This window comes from Euphorbia lathyris, chromosome 10, assembly GCF_963576675.1.
Source record: "Euphorbia lathyris chromosome 10, ddEupLath1.1, whole genome shotgun sequence".
NCBI classification, from domain to species: domain Eukaryota; kingdom Viridiplantae; phylum Streptophyta; class Magnoliopsida; order Malpighiales; family Euphorbiaceae; genus Euphorbia; species Euphorbia lathyris.
This window is the reverse complement of record NC_088919.1, coordinates 74,282,914-74,302,888: the sequence shown is the minus strand read 5'-3', so window position 1 is coordinate 74,302,888 and position 19,975 is coordinate 74,282,914. Positions and strand designations below refer to the sequence as shown.

Below are 19,975 nucleotides of genomic sequence, written 5' to 3'. Positions count from 1 at the left end.
ACGACCGTTGACGGTTTCAAAATAAAAAATAAAGGAACTTTAATTTTTGAAATTTTTAGTTTTGACATCATTTACTTGTTGTTTTGTTAGGAGAGATAATGAATTTTTAGAGAGAGAATGCTAAAAAAGGTGATTTTAGAAAATAAAAAATGTTGTTTCATGGTAAACATTGTTCTGAACAATTTTAATTCTTCAATATTTTCATTTTGAGATCGTTAACAACCATTTTGAAGAGTTGGTAAAGTTGAGTGACTACCGGTGTTAAAAATAATGTAAAATTTAGTTGATATACCATTAAGAGTTGAAGTTTAGTGACCACAATGTAAAAATGAGATTTTAAGGACTGATCCTATGATAATTTATCTTTTTATAGATTAAATGTGTAAATTTTCACAACTTTAAAGATTAAGTCCTTTTAATACAATTTGATGGTGTATTTGTTCAATTTTAGGTTTCATTTTACTGACAGAAAATGTTTTTGGTTCAATTTTAGGTTTCATGATACAAAGATTAAGTCCTAATGAGTCCAGTCGAAGCTTGACCATGAATATATCTACCTAGACCCAAACCCGATTAAAATTTCATATTAGAGGATAAACATGTGATGAAGCCTTTACATTTTCACATCTTTAAGAATTAATTAAACCTCTGGTATTTAATTTTTACATATATTGACTCTTTCACTAACGACTATATTTGGTATTTAATTTTTACATATATTGACTCTTTCACTAACGACTTTTTTACTAACGATTATATTAGCTAAACCTTTAGTGAAGGACTAAAAAAGACTCAATACATATGAAAATTGAGGATAAAAACTTAAATAATGAAAATTATGAAGATCATAAGTTTAAATACTATTTTCTCCCTATAATAATAGAAAACGAGTATGAATTGGAAAGATTCAATTCTTAATTGGTTAGTTAATATAAGATCTTTGTATATAATGTCTATAATTTAAATCTTTAAATTCCTAGTTTTAAGGAATTATTCTTAATTTTTGTGGGAATTCGAATTAGAGAATAATTTCAATTTCAAATTAGCTAATTATATTTCTAAAATCAAAGTAACCACTAACTTTGTAATTTCACTTATTTAGCTAGCGAGTTAAGGAACATTTACTCAATTATTTTGCATCTGACGGTTGCTTAATTAGTAAATCCTTTTATTAATTATTGAAATTCATATAAGAAATAAAATCAATTGTTTATCTAAAAAAGTTAATTATATATACATACGTGTGGTACTGCCGATTCACAGATTGGTACCTGTGATTTTTTTTTCAAACACAATCATGTGGTTGCAAAATTAATTTTGAATGTTTGTTTACTTTGTGAAATTTGACCGATAACCACTTCAAAATGAAAATTTTCAAGAATTAAAATTGTTGAGTGTCATATTTAGAGTCAATCATATTTTTAATTTTTCAAAATCATCATTTTTGAAGTTTTCTCTCTCTAAACATTGTATTTCTCTCTCATTAAAAACACACCTAAATAACTTCAAACCTAAAAAAGTTAAAGAATTAAAGTTTCTTAGAATATCATTTAATTTTTGCAAATTTTTATTTCGAGGTCGTTATCGGTCAAATTCTGATAAAATGAATTCAAATGCAAAATTTTACAAACCATAGGGTTGCATTTGCAAAAAAAATAAATAATAAAAGTACCTATCTATAAATTGGCAAAACTACAGAAAATATAATATGTAATTAACCCAAAAAAATCAAGAAATAATATAATCTTTGGTAAGACTCAATAATATTTCCTAAAAAAAGAAAATATGTTTATTAATTGATATATTCAAACACCTATATAAAAGCGAGCGGTCTTTCTCACTTTCATCTTACTTACTCCGGGCATTCCCATCTCCGACGGACGACTCTACCACGCCATTTCTTCCTTATCTCACCGGTCATTCGCTATTTCTCCTAGCTCAACCATGGCCTCTTCAAACAATGATTTTTTGGGATCCTGACCACTGGAACCACCATGTCCATTACTAGTTTCGGCCTCTAGCTCCATGAAATCTGAGGTTGTGGTAATTCTGATCCTTCTGTTTCCAAAAAATAATGATAGGGTGCTGAATTAGCACTTCAAAATCGGCTCATGTCCTTTTCGGTCATTTCTAAATCCAAAATTCCATTTTTTCTTTGTTAGGCTTCTCTAAATCCAAAATTCTATTTTTTTCCTATTAGTGTCTCCTTCAATTCAGATTTCTAATTCTTTTGGTGTGGTAATTCTTAAATCCAAATTTCTAATTTTTTTTGCTTATAAGACATTTTCTAAATCCGTTTTTTTTTATTGGACACCATTTTTTTTACATATTAAGAATCTTAAATACAATATAGCTTAATTTTGAAAAAATTGTATTGATACTTAAAAATTGGTTCCTGACAGCATGTGTAAATTTTTGTTTTTACACACCAACTGAATAATTATGTATTCACCACTGCTTCGATGGTGCTCTCACCCTTTTTTTTAATTCTCTATTTTTCTGCTCTTTCCGGCCATCTGTGGTCTACTCGGGCGAATCTAAACCAATTACTCCCTAAATAGCGACCTTACTGTCCCTTGATTACCAGGTATATTTTGTCATTTATTTCTGATTTTTTTGTTTCATTTTATATTCTTAGAAGATCAAAAGAGAGAAGAGGAAGACTAAACAACATGACCAAAGCCAGGGTATAGAACCTCTTAATTTAAATTTTTTAATACAAAGTCTAGCCCCTGTCATTGCTCCATCCAAGGGCGGAGACAGAGGTGCCCGATCCCCTCCTGCCGCCGGAACCACCATGGTCATGAGTAGTTTGGGCCCCCCTGTCTCTACGAAATTTGGGCCCCCCTGTCTCTACGAAATTTAAGGTCTCTACGAATTTGGGGCCCCCTCTCTTAAGTCCTTATTAAATCTAAATTTATAATTTGTTTTGGCTTGTTAGGTCCATTTTAAACCTAAATTTCTAATTTTTTTTTGTCATTAGGTTCATTCTAGATCCGAATTTTTTCTATTAGAAACCAACGTGTAAATTTGGCCGTCCAACCGAACAATCCTCTATTCGCCACTGGCTCCACCACTGGTTGCTAGTGCTGTTCAGCAATTGGAATCTAAGAAATCCTAGAATTCAACTTACCTAATTTCAAATAAGGAGTTGTCCCACCTACTTAAGAGCCTTCCTCTTTAGAATAGGATTCTTCCGAATTAACTTATTTATTAGGAAAACAAATTCATATCCTAATTAGGAGATTTCCTCTATAGAATAGGATTCTTCCTAATTAAAGTCCTACAATTTAAAATGTTTGTTATCATATAAACCATAATACTAATATTTAAAAAAATATATATATTTTAAAAAAGTTATTCATTCGATATTAAATAATAATATGATTAATTCAAAAAATATATATATTTTGGGATCGGGTGCTTTGCCCAGGGGTGCCAGTCTAGCTGGGATGCCTATAATTTGCACTCCCTGATTGCCAGCCCTTCAAGTAAAAATATGATTAATTCAAAAAAAATATATAATAATAACTAAAAAATTATTATCATCAAGTAAACAACAAAAGAAATTACAAAACTAATGCAATATTTTAAATTACCAATTATAAAATTGATTAAATTATATTATATAACTCGTACAATTAGTCTATCCTATACAACATCAATAGATGTAACAATCAATAGTTAAAATCAATAGTCAATATTTACTTTCAACTAACACTACATTCTTCAGTCTAATATCTAGCCAGAAAAGAGAAACTTCTACCTCTGGTATCTCTGAGAATAGAGACAACATATTTATGCCTCTTGGAACAAGTCTTTCAGTACAGATAAATGGTATGCAACTATATGAATCTGAAATAATTTTTCAATTGAAAAATCATATGTTAGATTGGAGAACAAGAGGAATATTAGGTCCCATAAACTGTATTTGTAAACTTTTAAACTATAAAATCCCACATCCCCTTGTTCTTAGGAAAACAAAGAAGCATTTCTATCTCATCTGGGTCAAGTAGTGCAACTTTGTTCCTCCCAACATATACCAGATTGTATTTACAATCTAGTATATGTTGGGAGGAACAAAGTTGCACTACTTGAGCGAGATTAGATAGAAATGCTTATTAGTTTTCCTAGGACCGACATAAGGGGAGGTGCGATTAGTCGAATGGATAGATATAAAACGATTGGTAACTTATTCCCAGTAAGATCTACGCATTTGCAAAGACATTTTTATAGTTTAAAATTTTACAAATACAGTTTATGGGTGTCATTTAGGCCTAACATTCCTTTTGTTCTCCAATCTAACATATGGTTTTAAAATGGAAAACTTATTTCAGATTCATATAGATGCGTATGAGTTATTTGTACTGAAATACTTATTCCCAAGAGGGATAAATATGGTGTCTCTATTCTTAGGGGTAGGAGGGGCAGACACTCTTCACTGGTGGAGTAGTAGACTAAAGAATGTAGTATAGAATAAAAAAAATGGAGAAAAAGTTGCAGTTCATATATTTTCGATTTTGAAGGTCTAAATTGAAAAAGGAAAGAGAATGAGATAGATCTGGTATTATATTTTATGAGAGAACAAAACATCTATTGTTTCTCTAACCTCTTAGAGTTTTGGGTACTTTTTTTTTTTGAGACAAGAGTTTTGGGTACTTAATAAGGCTTGAAATTGCAATTTTCTATTAATAAAAAAAAAACTAAGTTTCCATGGATAAGGTTTGAAATTGCACTGTCTACTAAAGTTTAGACTTAAAATTGTATTATTTTGTACGTAAAGACTAAATTCATACATTTCTTTTTCCAAAAAAAAATCTTATGGATTGAATTCTGAATTCAATCCATAAGGCATGCACTAGGACATACACTACAAAAAAAATGGCTTTTAGTAATGGGAAAAAACGTTATTAAAAGTCCAAATACCCTTAATAAAAGCTTTCTATAAGTGGAAAAGCCCCTTACGAACCCCTTGTTAAACGTTGCCTTGCTAATTGTTTTTAATAACGGAATTGAATCCCCTTATTATTAAACTTACAATAATGGAAAATATACCATTATTAAAAATCCTTATAATAATTAAATCTCCGCTTATTAAAACTAATTATAATACTATAAAAACACTTATTAAAACTAGTTTAGATAATTAAAAACCCCCTTATTACAAACTAATTATAATGATTAAAAACTCATTAAGATATAGTATTAATAATAAACAAATTTCTTATCAAAACATACTTATAACAATTAAAAAAATATCATATTAAATGAGAATTACAATAACAAATATTGCTCTTATTAAAATATTTATAATAACTAAAATTAACCATAAAAACCTACCATATAATAAAGATTGAAAGATTCAATATTCAATACAATATTCAATAGTTACAATATAGATCCAAAATTTGTTTGTAAATTTCATCCCTCTGTCTTGAACCAAAAACTTGATCTCTAATTTTAATTTGTCGAAGAAGTTGCTCAGTCAAGTTGTAAAATGTTGTCGCATCAAGTAGCCTACAAAAAAAAATAACAGCAAAATTCCATTATTAGTCATCACATCAATAAAACTTACATTAATTATCCAATTTGGAAACACAACTGGAACCGAGAACTGGATACAGAACTGGTACCTTTCTGGAAACAAAACTGGCAGTTCTGGAAACAAGAACTGGTATAGAGAAGTGCCAGTTCTGTTTCCAGAATTGGATAGTTCTTATTTCAGACAGTTCTGTAAAACTGTTCAGCAACAGAAGAATAAAAATATGTTTCCAGCAAAAAAAAATAACTGAATGAAAACTATAACTTGTATCAACAAGGTGCACATATAAACAGTGTGTTTTGAGCTATGACACTAAAGCCACAATTTTCATCAACTAAAAAATATTCTGTAAAGCTATTGTTTTAGACACTAAGAACTCTTAGTAGCAGGTTAAAATTTTGTTTTATTTAACTATGAGAGCCTTTGGATCTCAGTGGCATTAGATTTTTGGGGACTTTAGATATAGGATAAAAAATAATTATACATGTGATCACAAATATGTTGTGGATTGACAAGTTAATCCACTACTGCATACATGTCAAATATAAGGAATAGATAATTAATCACTACAGCCTGGACATGTTTTCCACCATTTTGACTTAGTTGGCTAAAATGTGTTATAGAATCAATATATTATAGCAACTAATATGAAATGAGCTCCGTACAGAAACCAAATAAACAAATGACCTGCAACCAGAGAAAATCGAAGAGTCCGTGACGCAGCATTAGCACAGAATATCTATTTCCAGCAAAGCTAATGAAGAATCTAGGCAGAACTTCCTAAACTTTGGAGCTTCTGCTAAACGCTTGACAATAGAATCAAACCGCGGCCTAGAGGATGCCTCAGTATCCTGAATATGACTCGAGAAAACAAGGATGGGGTTACCCTTTTTCCATTCCTACACACCCCTAATTAGTAATGCAAACATGAGGACAACGCAGAATTGAACACATGTTATCTAATCAATTCAAACAAATAATAAGGTAGTAATATATTGGTTCCGGAACATTAATGAAATGATCGTGAAACCTCAGATAAGCAGATGATGCTCATATTACAACTATCACATAATAGTATCAAATATCTTTATTCAGAATTCCACATCAGAGAAGAAAATACTAGAAAATGACAGATTTAGAATACAACCATTTCAGTTGTATTTTAGGTTCTACTGAGACTATCTATTCATTCCAACATGTTATTATATAGTGGTAGTCCCAATTCCGATATTTATGTGAATGGGTGAATAATAATTAAAAATCATGTTAGCCTCAAGTGCAAGCTCAAGAGAGTACTTATGACTTTGAGGATGGAGAGGGATTTGAACCCACAATATTCCTATCAATACTTCGGTGTCAGACTATTTCAACTGGTCAGACATCCATATTCGCACAAGCAATCACAATTGATAGGACCATGATTTTCTAAAATCATTTCAGCTCAAATAATATGTGAACTGTCTAGACTTATAACATAAACAAGAAGAGAAAGAGTAGAAACTCTTCTGGTGGCAACCCAAATAATTTCTGGAATGTTGAGTTCTCATGAGGTGAGTGTAGAAACTACAAAATAAAGAAACCCGGAAAATAAAGACCTCATCATTCCATTGGGGGATTGCTAGTTTGGAGCTTAACAGAGCTTGTTCTTGTTTTACCATTACAAGTGAACACTATATAGGGATCCAAAAGCCCCGTTTAGCCCAAGGATGCTAAATCGGTCCCCTAAATTAATGCTACAGGGAGAGTCCATCCACTGCCTTGGGTATTCATGCCATGATCACTACCTATTGCAATAAAAAATCCAAATGAAAATTATATAATGCTGTAGCAATACAAAAATTTCAAGATCTAGAGGATAGTAGCTTATTAACAACCATATACAAGCAGATACGATGTTTACCACCTTCTAAACTAGCTTGTACAAAGGGTGACACCATGTTATACACACGCTATAATTGAACGACCAAAACTGCACAAGAAAGAAATTCTCCAAAACTGTATGGCAAGTCAAGTCCATTAAATTCCAAGCCTGACTTTGCTTGGTTGAGATAATAGGATATGGAGCAGGACATATGATACTATTAAAATAGTGGAAACAAATATGAAGTTGAACAAACAATTAGACGTGTGTTCAGCTTTCAATGTTGTCACCACATCTTCCTTCGTTAGTGAATCTGTAGAATCCAGTACCTTAAAACTCTTAGCCAATAAGCTGGCAAACTGATCTAAACTCTCTTTTAGACCCTGCCTTACTCTTTATAACCAAGTAATTAGAACAACACATCAAGTGTTTAATTGAAAATATTGCAGAGGGTATGGAAATGTAAAATTTTCCACTGATAATTAATAGATTATACAATGCTGCTAACTTTAGTTCTAGTCCATCACAAATCAAGATGAACAGTTCGAGACACATCTATGAAATTTAAAGAAAATTCATTTGCTTTCGCTTATGTTTAACTAACAAGGCTTATTTGGCTATGGTTCTTGAAGCCACACAAGGAGTAAGTAATAATCGGATAAGGCAGGATAAAGCATAACTTGATGGAGCTGTTCTTAAGTTAGGTTTGATAAAGCTGGCATCTTTAGACACAGAACATAAATCATAAAAGTAGTAATGTAAGATGACATTGAATCATAGCTTATAAGTAATGGTTAAGAAGTTGAAAAGTGTACCAAAATAGTTAATTGTTTCCTTGGGAGGTGCAAAAACTCAGCATATTCTATGTTACCTTCATCACTCTTATAAAGTTGCAAGATAAGAGGACACCTAGTAACAATCCCTGCAACCATAGATGAATTGAGCACAATAGAAACCAATGTAACAGAGCACAAGAAACTGAACCATCAAGGAAAACATAAAGACATCTCTGGCTTTTACCATGAATTAGCACATGGATAAGGTCAATAACTAAAGCACCAGTAAAGGATACCAAGAGCTCTTGACATTCCGCCTCCAACAGTGCTCCAAAAGAACCAGCAGGCTTCTTTCTAGCCTGGGCAGTTGCTCGGAAAACCTGTTCAGTAATGAAAAATGTTTCAAAATATGACACTCCAAGAAGAATAAAAAATCTGCAAGGGAGCAATAACCAACCATGGCTGAAGGATAACGTCATTTCTATTCTGTAGAGAGACATCCAGACTTACTTTGAAGAAATTTGAAACGTAACTACCAGAAGACACAATTTTCACCAAAACCCTAAGAGTGAAAGAGAGCGCAGAACAGCCAAAATTATGAGAGATGAAATGAGATATTGCAGGACGTAGCCCTAACTCCATGTTCAGACGAGCGAGCGGAGGTTAATTAGGGATTGAGGGTAGCAGGGGCAGTTGAATTAGGCCAAGAGAGACCAAAAGAATGGTTCATTTAGATCGACTGAAGAATTAGGGATGGAGAGTAGAGAGCGGCTTATTCAGGAAACCATTTCAATCCGTGTATTTCTAATTTTGGTCTGAAATTTTGGGGGGAAAGCCAAATTTGAGGAGCGAACTTTTGGCTGTAAAAACAAAAGTCTTTAATAAGAGATTTATTGGTTAATATTTAAGTTTTATTTGTTATCAAATTTTTTTAATAATGGATTTATTTGTTATTATTTATTTATAATTTAATTATTTGTTTATAATATAATTATTAAAAATTTATTTTTCTATCAAAACTCTTAATAAGGGATTTATTTCTTACTATTTTAATTATTAAGGGATTTAATTTTATTAAGGAAATAAAAATAAAAAAAAATTAATATTGAGTGAATTAATAAGAGGAAATTTTAGTAAAATTTAATAAAAAATTATTTTGCTTATTAATAATATAATGATAGAATTTATCCTTATTATATACATGGATAGTATATTTTTAATAAGTGTATTTCAGCTCCATATTAAATTTTGCTTATTAATGTTCATTTTTGTTGTAGTGATATATGTGTCCTAGTGCATGTAATTTCTTTTAAAATATAATAATAATAATAATTAATTAATATTAAATATAATAATAATAAAATAAATTTTATTATTATATATAATAATTAATTATATTATATTATTATTATTATAAATATATATAATAATAATTAATTAATCACTTAATTAATTATTAGTATATCTTTAACAAAATCGTAGAAGAATTAACATAAAACACCTCTAAATTGCAACAGTCAACACTTGACTATTGTATTCTAAAAAAGCCATCAACTTAAATTGAGCAAGAATAATTATTTATAATTTTCTCAATTGAATATCAAATAGTGTTAGAATGTTGTCACATCCGACCCTAAACGGCGTCGGATATGAACGGTAAAGAGGATAACGAACTTTTAGCAGTAATAGAATAAAATTATTTGGACTAGCCAAAGTTTATTTAATTATTTGGCTTGGACTCGATAATTCTATCCAGCTTTCTACGTATCCCGAGTCATCTTGAAATCTTTAAATCGGGAATCAAAGCCACGTAGTTCTAAATAGTTTTAAACAATCTAATATGTTAGATTCCTCATACTCAACTTAGTTTTATTATTGCATTAATAAAATATTTTAATTCTTGGTAGAAAACTATTTCAAGTAAGATCATCCTCACATTCAACATATTCCCTTCTATCTCCATTCAACATATTCTCTAAATAAGTAACCTTTATTAGTTCTAGCTTATTTCTATTTTCGTCAGGTAATGCAAGCTTAATAATTTCCAATTTATATTTTTTTCAATTTTTAAACAGTACATAAATCTTACCTTTTTAATAAGGCTCTACTTCTCATTCCTTTTGTTCACACATCTTAACTTTTAGAATTTTCATAATTGGCACTAAAATACTTCATGTCAACTCCTTTATGTATGGCTATTTTCTCAAACTTATTTCCCCAAGTTCTCTAAAACTTCCCTCTATCATACCAGTTTCTTATAGTATAAATTCTCATCCAGCTTTTCTAAATTTTCAATTAACCGTTATGTTCACGACCTACTTCTATCATAATGAAGTATCCATGTGACGTATTCAAACAAGCTTCTATTTCATTTTGAATAAGCTTCTATGTTCATTAAATTATATCGTATGATTATCTTGTATTAAAATAGTATGATTACCTTGTGGTATTACGTTTATTTTATCCATGTTATTTATTTATGAATTTCATGCACTTAGCCAAACTCATTTTACCAGGCAAAACAAACTAACAAGTTTAAAACCGCTCTTTTTACCAAATCAATCCAACTCAAGTTCTAAAACCACCCTTTTACCAAAAGAATCTAACTCACACGAATCATTTGTATCAACTGATTTCCACACAACTCTAACACGGCTCATTTTTACCAAATGAATCGCTTAAGCCTAATATGATTTTTATCAAATGGAATAACTTAAAGCCTAATATAATTTTTATCAAACGGACTAATACGATTTTTATCAAATAAAATAACTCAGAGTAATATAATTTTTCTTAAATAAAATAACTCAAGTCAAATATGATTCCTATCAAAATAACTGAAGTCTGATATGATTCTTGCCAAGTTTTATCATATGCAAAAACTCAAATCTAATAATCTAAAACGAGTTTTACCAAACGGAATAACTCAGTTCTAAAACAACTTTACCAAAGTTTAATCATATAGAACAACTCAAATCTAAAACGATTTTTACCAAACGGAATAACTCAAATATAAAATGATTTCTATCAATAGAAACCAATTTAAACGTCATGAACTTAAAATAATTTCTATCAATGACAGGAACTTAAAATGATTTCTATCAATCGAAACCAATTTATACGACAGTAACGGCAACTAATCATTTTTATTAATTTTAAATAAATGAAGCAAACAACCATTGAAAAACACGAGAATCCACATCTACTTCGCAGAAAAAAAATTCCAAACTAGATCAAATCTCAAACACGAGAATCCACATCTCCCTCCTCCTTGCTATTTTAATTCGAACCCCAAATGGAACAGCCACAGACGTGATCTCTCTCAACTCAAACAATTCAGAGAATAACACATATTACGCAACTGTAAGTAAAGATCTTAGAGAAGAAGAAATTATATATAGAACTCGGGAACGAAGACAATTTTACCTTTGAAAATCATGTTGTATGTTCAAATCGGACCATTAGGAGCTCCGAGAAAAACCAACGGTGACGACATCGGACCTCCACCGAGCTCCTCTAGACACCGCTGGAAGCACCATTCCGAACAAGTGGTTCTGGTTCCCTAAATCAAATATTCAAGAAATCCACCATATGAGCTCTATCCAACCCGAAGCTCACCTTTGATTCTTATCCTTGCATGTTAAGAGGATGGACCAGACCCCGAAGTGGCAGCTGAATGGTTCACGATGACCTACCAACCACCGGAAGACCAAAAATGGTCCAATAGAACCACAAGGAAGCTCAAATCGGAGTGAATAAAACCTGTTTCTGAGATGGAAAAACCCAGCGAGAAACCCCCCAGAGAGGAAAGTGAGGAGGTGTGTTTATATTTAGATGAGACAGAGAGAGCAAGGTGAGGAAAAAGATGATCGATCCTTCTAGAGAGAGACCACTTGATCGATGAAACTAACCCTGTAGGAAAAGACAAGCAGCTGATTGAGGATGATCCATACTCAGCACCCGCTGACCAAGAAACAGCCACTGAGTCACTACCTCAAGGGCTGACCAAAGGTAAACGTGAAACCCAAATTGTTTTCACTGACCAATCTACACCTGCAGAGATTGTTGAAACACAACCAGCTCAAGACATCACTCTACCAAAAGAGATCAGAATACCAAGAGGACACTCAAAGAGTGTCATTCTTGATGCTGCTGAAAACACGCTGATGACAAGAAATCAACTCAGGAGATACCTCAGCAACGTAGCATTCGTCTCAGTTCAGGAACCAAAGAATTTCGCTGAAGCTGAGTACGATGAGTTCTGGATGAATGCAATGCAAGAAGAACTTGATCAGTTCAGAAGAAATGAAGTATAGGACTTAGTGTCAAAACCAAGAAGCCAGAAGACCATAGGAACAAGATGGGTCTTCCGCAACAAGCTGGATGAATAAGGGAACGTGGTCAGGAACAAAGCAAGACTTGTAGCTCAGGGCTACAGTCAACAAGAAGGTATTGACTACGGTGAGACCTTCGGCCCAGTGGCAAGGCTAGAGGCTATAAGAATTTTATGTGCGTATGCAAGTTATATGAACTTTAAATTATTTCAAATGGATGTTAAGAGTGCATTCCTTAATGGAGTTATAAACGAGGAAGTCTATGTTAATCAGCCTCCAGGGTTTGAGGATCCTAAGTTCCCAAACCACATTTATAAACTCAAAAAGGCTTTGTATGGCCTCAAGCAAGCACCACGTGCTTGGTATGAGAGGCTGACCAGTTTCCTGCTGACTAGAAATTATGTCAGAGGTAAATCTGATACAACCTTATTCATTAAGAGGAAGGGAAAAGATACCCTACTGGCTCAGATATATATTGATGACATTATTTTTGGTGCCACTAATGAGTCCATGTGCAAGGAATTTAGTAAACAGATGCAGACTGAGTTTGAAATGTCAATGATGGGAGAACTCAACTTCTTCCTTGGACTTCAAATCAAACAAGGGAAAAATGGCATCTTCATCAGTCAAACTAAGTATGCTAAGGAGATATTAAAGAAGTATGAACTTGAGAACTGTAAGTCAATATCTACCCCTATGGGGACTGACACTGTCCTCTGCGCTGACGAAAATGGTAAGTCAGTAGACAGCAGATTGTACCGAGGTATGATTGGCTCTCTACTCTACTTAACTGTTAGTAGGCCGGACATTCAGTTCTTAGTATGTTATTGTGCTAGATATCAATCTAACCCTAAGGAATCTCATTACATAGCTGTAAAAAGAATCCTTAGATACTTGCAAGGCTCAGTGAATGCAAGTTTATGGTATCCCAATACTCATGATTTCACACTAATTGGATACACTGACGCTGACTACGGACGAGACAAACTTGAATGAAAGAGCACCTTAGGAGGATGTCACTTCCTTGGAAGTTGTCTTGTGTCCTGGTTCAGTAAGAAGCAGGAATCAATAGCCCTGTCAACTACTGAAGCTGAGTACATTACTGCTGGAAGCTGCGTTACTCAAGTCCTATGGATTAAGCAACAGCTAGAAGATTATGGTGTTCAGACTAAAACAATTGAAGTCAAATGTGACAACAAGAGTGCCATTGACCTATCAAAGAACCCAATCCAGCACAGTAGGATGAAGCACGTCAGCATAAGACATCACTTCATTAGAGATCATGTACTCAAGGGAGAGATCAAGCTGACCTATGTCCCAACGGATGAGCAGCTTGTTGATATCTTCACAAAGCCACTAGCTCGTGAGCAATTCAACATACTTAGAGAAGCCATTGGTATGTTTAATCCTCTTCAGTATATTCCAAGTATAATATGTGATACATGCATGCTGAGTTGATTATCATGCTGAGTGATTTATGCTAAATCAATATCTATTACATGCTGAGTAGATATACACACTGAGTGGTTATCTTAAACTGAGTGATTAAACACACGAATTATTCCTTGTGTAGAACTAACTACTCAGAACATTAAACGTTTGAAATCCTTAACACTGAGTAAAGATCCGTTGCAAAATTTAATGCAAAACACGCGAATTAAATAGCCACCTATGATGATGTAAGCGCAATAATTAGAATATACATGCGCTGAATGTGTCATAAATGGCAGAATCTTTGTCGATTGAGTATCTCGAGGTCAAACGGCCACCTCAACGCTTCAGATCAACTCGACATCTCTATAAATAGTGGATGATTTCCCACTCTTACCTCTTTACGCTTAGAAATTTCTGGTATTCAAATCCTCTTCTCTCTAAAATTCCCAAAACTTCTCAAATTTCTCTGAAAATCATGTCGGATTCTCAGAATCTCTCCGGAGGCTGTTACAACGACGATAACCGCTCCGATGAAAACCCTCAATCTCCTGCTCAGCAGGAATATAGTGAGACTCCCACCAAGTCTCAAGAAACCAGTCAGCGTGGCCACTCTAAGGTCACTACACCGAGGAAGAAAACCAAAGCTGACCAAGCTACCTCCTCAAAAGGGAAGCAAACGCAGGACAAGGCAAAGAAACCCGTGGAATGCACCTACTCCCTAGTCTATGAGAGCGTAACGGGGTATAAGGTTGACCACTCTCGCTGGTTTTCGAAAGGATTTATGGAGGCTGAGCAACCCTTCTGTGAGTGGATCTCAAAGAACGGCTGGACCGAGCTGTTCTCAGTCCGAGAAGCCACCTATCCTGAGTTAGTGAAGGAATTTTACATTAACCTAAGAGCCGCTGATGACAACCGGGACTACATGGTCACCAAGGTTCGAGGGAAGGATATCTTCATCAACTCTGCTTACCTTACCTCACTGCTCAAGCTGAAAAACGAAGGAGCAAAACTTCGCAAATCAGGTGACCAAGACAAAATTGAATATCCCGTTGAGTTCTGCAAACCCGTTGATCACGTAGGAGAGATATCCAGCACTTCCATGGGTCAGAATCAGAAGATGGCCCACTACATACTGACCAACTTCCTCTTCCCCAAGATCAACTGCACCAGCTCAGCAACGAACTTCGAACAATGCTTCATTTATCACATGCTGAACTACCAGCCGATCAATATGCCAGTCTTTATTATCGGTGGTTTTCAACGGAGCACTGGAACCCTTAGGTTAGGCTCCATTATTACCAGAATCCTCAAGGATCACAAGGTGAGTTTGGTTGAGGAAATCCACACCTGGGGAATAGAAATTACTGCAGCTGCACTGTTCGGCTTGGTCTACGACCAACCGATTATCCCTAAGAAAGGAAAAGGGGCCGCTGTTCAGGATACAAAGAGGATGGTGACCCGAAAAGGAAAGAAGGAAATGAGAGCTCAAGCTGACCCAAAGGACAGAAAGAGGAAAGCTGTTCAAAGCCCCTCCAGAGATGCTATCTCTCCACCGAAGAAGGTTCGGTTTGTATCCAGGGGAACAAAGCCTCAAGTTCAACAAGGTCAGGATGGACCTAAGTCTACAGAGAACCTCAAAAGTCAAGTTGAGCCTGAGGAAGACGAAAGAGATGACACTCCTAAATCACCCCTGAGGAAGAAGAAGAAAATCTCTTCTAGGTTAAGTCCTATTGACGTAGCCCCTCTTGGAGTTGTTATCTCTGAAGACTCTCATTTTGCGAGAAGCCAGGGCATTGTTCATGAGAACAACCCTATTGACCAAGATAAAGATGAACTCGATGGTCAGTTTGATAATGAGGAAACAGTGGATGATGAGCAACATGAGCCATCAGATGTTGAACAACATGAAACAACCTACACTGAGCAGGTTGAAGAAGAAGAAGCTGAGCCAACAGCAAAGGATCACACTGATCAAGGGGCACCTTCACCCACTGACTCAATTGAGTCCATTCCTGCTGACCCCTCTCTGTTGAAACACCTTTCCACATAATTTTGATTTGACAAAATTGTTTAAGTATAATTGAAATACATATTCTAAAACACACTAAGTTTAAATGCTTTGATTTATTCTACTAATGTGTTTGTTCAATGTTGAGTTAAAATTGTTTATAAGACACAAGAATTAGAAGGCCCAAGCCCAATACAGAAGTCAAGGCCCAAGTCAAACAACTCAGTACAACTCGGCCCGCGTTTGTCAAGACGTTGCCGTTTTGAACAAAACGCAACTCAGCAAAAGAATGATCTAGAAGACCTTCGGGAACAACTTCAAGATGAAGCTGCTCAGTAGTCTCGACAAAGCGTACAAGACAGCAGCTGGAAAATGAAAACTTCCAGACAAAGTATTTCTACTTTGGGTAAAGTTCAGACGACACAGTATGCTGTCCAGTTGACTTTACCATAAAAGGAGAGACAGTCTGCTGAGCTGACCGAGGACAGAAGATACACAATTCTGATTGGCCGAGAGCTCTGAGCAAGTCAGGATGACAACGACATGTAGCCGTTTCCCTCCAACGGTTATTTCGAAATTCGAAATGACCGATGCCCAGACGTCTCTATAAATAGTGCCATCAGAAGCTTCACTCAACACAGAACTTGATCAAGCCATTACGCTGACCAAATTTCTACACAAGTTCTGCAAGCAAAGAAGCAAAGCAAATCTTACACTACAATTCTTATATCTGTGTAAAAGTCTAGAGTGATTGTTTCAATCGTCTAAAGTGTCTTAGCAAATCTTTGTATAGGACAAAACACTTATCATTTCTAGAGATAGAAAGGAGAGGCTGAGTACTCGGTTTTAGTACTCAGCGAGAGATTAGGATTGAGTAGAGGTATAGAGGAAGGTACTCTTGTCATACTCAGTTGCTAAGATTGTAAAAGGTTTGAGGCTCTACCTTTAAAGAGCTCAGTAGAGGATTCGAAATCTCGGAACGTGTTCCGGGGACAGGACGTAGGCTTAGAAGAAGCCGAACCTGGATAAATCTGCTGAGTGAAGTATTTCTTACCTTTAACTCCTTATATATATTGCTTGCTTAAAATAACCAAAAACTGACCAAGTAAAGAGGTCAAGTTGAGTTGTGCGCGTTGAACGTCTGAGCTTAGGAATAGACTCTAAGTGCTATCTCCTGACTCAAGCTAAGAAACTGACCTAGTCACCAGTTGACTAAGCCAGTATCTTACTGTTTACTCAGCGCCGCTGTTAAAACCTTTTTCCTTAGAAAAAGAAGTCTGCCCTAATTGCAAAAAAAGTTTAAATAGTTCCTAACCCCCCCCCCCCCCCTTAGAACTATACTTGCAACCTTACAAGGGACCAAAAAGTGGTATCAGAGCTTAAAATCTCACTTTAAAAGTTCTAACAACCTTGAACTGATCCCTACCATGGGCGAAAATAGCACTCGGTTTCTCCCTGGAAACTAAACAACTCAAATACTGCCTGAGGGGCTGTCCATTACTAGGCCTCCCATATTCTTCGGGTCAAACTATACCTTCTGGAAGAATAGGATGAAAAACTTCATTCAGGCTACAAACATGAGTGCCTGGCTATCTATAGTCCAAGGCCCATTTGTACTTGTCGAGGTTGTGGCTGGCCAAACAGTTGTAAAAGCTGAGGCCAAATGGACAGAGGATGATCTTAAGAAGCTTCAAAATCACGCTTCGGCTATCAATATGCTTCAATGTGCGCTCGATGCTGCAGAATATAATAAAATCTCAGGTTGTGAGTCGGCACAAGAGATCTGGAAAAAGCTGGAAGTCACCTACGAGGGAACCAATAAAGTAAAGGAGTCCAAAGTGAATCAGCAGATGAGACTGTACGAGCTGTTTGAGATGAACAATGATGAGGGCATTTCAGACATGAATGCAAGGTTTACCAACATCATTAATGAGCTCAAGAGACTTGGGAAAATCTTCACTGAGGAAGAACAAGTCAAAAAGATACTCAGGAGTCTTCCTAAAGACTGGCAAGCAAAGAAGAAAGCAGTTGAGGAAGCTCAGGATTTAACCACCTACAAATATGACGAACTCATCGGTTCATTGCTGACCCATGAGATATCCATGAAAAACTTTGAGGTGAAGGAAAAATCTGAAGACAAGAAGCAGAAATCCCTTGTCATGAAAGCTGACTCCACTGACGGGAGCTCAACTGATGATGAGGAGATGGCTATGTTCACAAGGAAGATGAAAAGGCTATTCAGGAAAAATGACAAATACTCAAAGAAGCCTTACAGAAAGTTTGATAAGTATAAAGATGACTCAAGCGACAGCAAATACAAAAAGGACAGCTCAAAGCCAATTACATGCTTTGAGTGCCATCAAACTGGCCATATTAAGTCAAACTTCCCCACACTGAGGAAAGACAAGAAGAGTGGGAAGAAGGCAATGGTGGCTACTTGGAGCGATAGTGATGAGTCTTCATCTACAGAAATTGAGGCCACCGAGTCAGCGAAGATATGCTTCAAGAAGTGTAATAAGAAAGTTAGAGCACTCAGCAGGCGCTGTGACGAAGTGGAAGAGGTCAAACTGAGTGACCTCAGATTCCTTCTTCAGGACAATACAACTCTGCATGATAACATGAAGATCATACATGAGTCTGTCTCTGAAGTCCAGTCAGTTTCAAAGAAACTGAGTAAGGACGTCACAGCTATCCAGAACCAACTAAAGGTTCCAAATAAAAGAAACAGTCCTCTGAGAACTCAGTACCAAGGTACTCAGCAGAGATGGAATCCCCAGCAAAAAGTCCAGTGTGACTTTTGTGGGAAGTTAGGACACACCACTAAGGTGTGCTGGCACGCTCAGCACTGGGGTGCTGACAAGTCAGTGAAACATCCTAAACAGAAGGTCAGTTGTGACTTTTGTGGAAAGAATGGCCATACTGTCCATATATGTCGCCATAAAATAAAATATGATGCTTTACCTGTTGCACCTAACAAGCAAGGACCCAAAAAGAATTGGGTACTTAAAAGTAACTAGTTACAATGCAAGTAAGCCTGAGATGTGCCCAGAAGTCAAAGATGTGGTATATTGACAGCGCATGCTCAAGGCATATGACGGGTGATGAAACTCAGTTCATCACGTTTGAGCGTAAACGAGGAGGAAGTGTAAGTTTTGGAGACAACAAGAAGGGTAAGATAGTAGGGTCAGGAACCATCGAAGGTAATCCTACTATTGAATCTGTCTCCCTAGTCAGCGGACTCAAATATAACTTACTCAGCGTAGCTCAACTATGTGACAATGGGAGAAAAGTTATATTTGATGCTACTGGATGTAAAATATACGAGGGTAAAACAAATGAGTTAATATTAACTGCCCCTCGAATAGATAATGTCTTTATGCTAGACTTAGAGAAAAAGTTTTCAAAAACTGTGTGCTTAGTATCAAAGGAAGAAAATTTCTGGCTATGGCACAAGAGACTTGGTCATGTAAGCATGGACCTCCTGGCCAAACTAGCAAGAAAGCAATTGGTTGAGGGACTGCCTGAACTTAAATTTGAAAAAGATAAATTATGCCACGCTTGCCAAGCTGGAAAACAAACCAAACAATCTTTTCACAGCAAAAATATTGTCTCAACTAAACGTCCGTTAGAGTTGCTACACTTGGATCTCTTCGGTCTAGTCCAGCCGCTGAGTCTGGGTGGAAGAAGATTTTCCTTGGTCATTGTAGATGACTTCTCTCGGTATACGTGGGTCATCTTGCTGACCAGCAAGGATGAAACCTTTGAGACATTTTCAAATTTGGTTAGAAAAATTGAAAATGAAAAAGACCTAAAATTAGCTCACATCCGTAGTGATAATGGTGGAGAATTCAAAAACCAAAAGTTTGTTGAATTCTGTGAAGCCAGCGGCATTGACCACAATTTTTCTGCTCCTAGAACACCTCAGCAAAATGGGGTTGTAGAAAGGAAGAACAGAACTCTGGTTGAAATAGCCAGGACAATGCTGGATGAGCATAGGCTTCCAAAGTATTTTTGGGGAGA

The 19,975-nt window shown here is 35.3% G+C and overlaps 1 protein-coding gene across 2 annotated transcripts; it reads right to left on the bottom strand.

The window, feature by feature from the left end:
* Positions 1-5,342: 5,342 nt before the first annotated feature.
* On the bottom strand, positions 5,343-8,976 carry LOC136209606 (uncharacterized). 2 transcript variants are annotated; one of them, XM_066001128.1, is made up of 4 exons: positions 8,690-8,976; positions 8,424-8,559; positions 8,219-8,325; positions 5,343-5,517 (listed from the first exon to the last, which is right to left on the bottom strand). In XM_066001128.1, the coding sequence occupies exons 1-4, from the start codon at positions 8,819-8,821 to the stop codon at positions 5,509-5,511; spliced, it is 384 nt and encodes a 127-aa protein (XP_065857200.1). In that variant the 5' UTR covers positions 8,822-8,976; the 3' UTR covers positions 5,343-5,508. The 2 variants fall into 2 exon arrangements, with proteins under 2 accessions (XP_065857200.1, XP_065857199.1); XM_066001127.1 differs by lacking the exon at positions 5,343-5,517 and adding an exon at positions 7,143-7,326.
* Positions 8,977-19,975: the final 10,999 nt, after the last annotated feature.

Coding starts and splice junctions, on each gene's coding strand:
- LOC136209606 (XM_066001127.1), bottom strand. CDS start 8,821: ATGGAGTTAGGGCTACGTCCTGCAATATCTCATTTCATCTCTCATAAT. Junction 8,560..8,689: donor ACGTTTCAAATTTCTTCAAA/GTAAGTCTGGAT, acceptor ATTACTGAACAG/GTTTTCCGAGCAACTGCCCA. Junction 8,326..8,423: donor TATCCATGTGCTAATTCATG/GTAAAAGCCAGA, acceptor CTATGGTTGCAG/GGATTGTTACTAGGTGTCCT.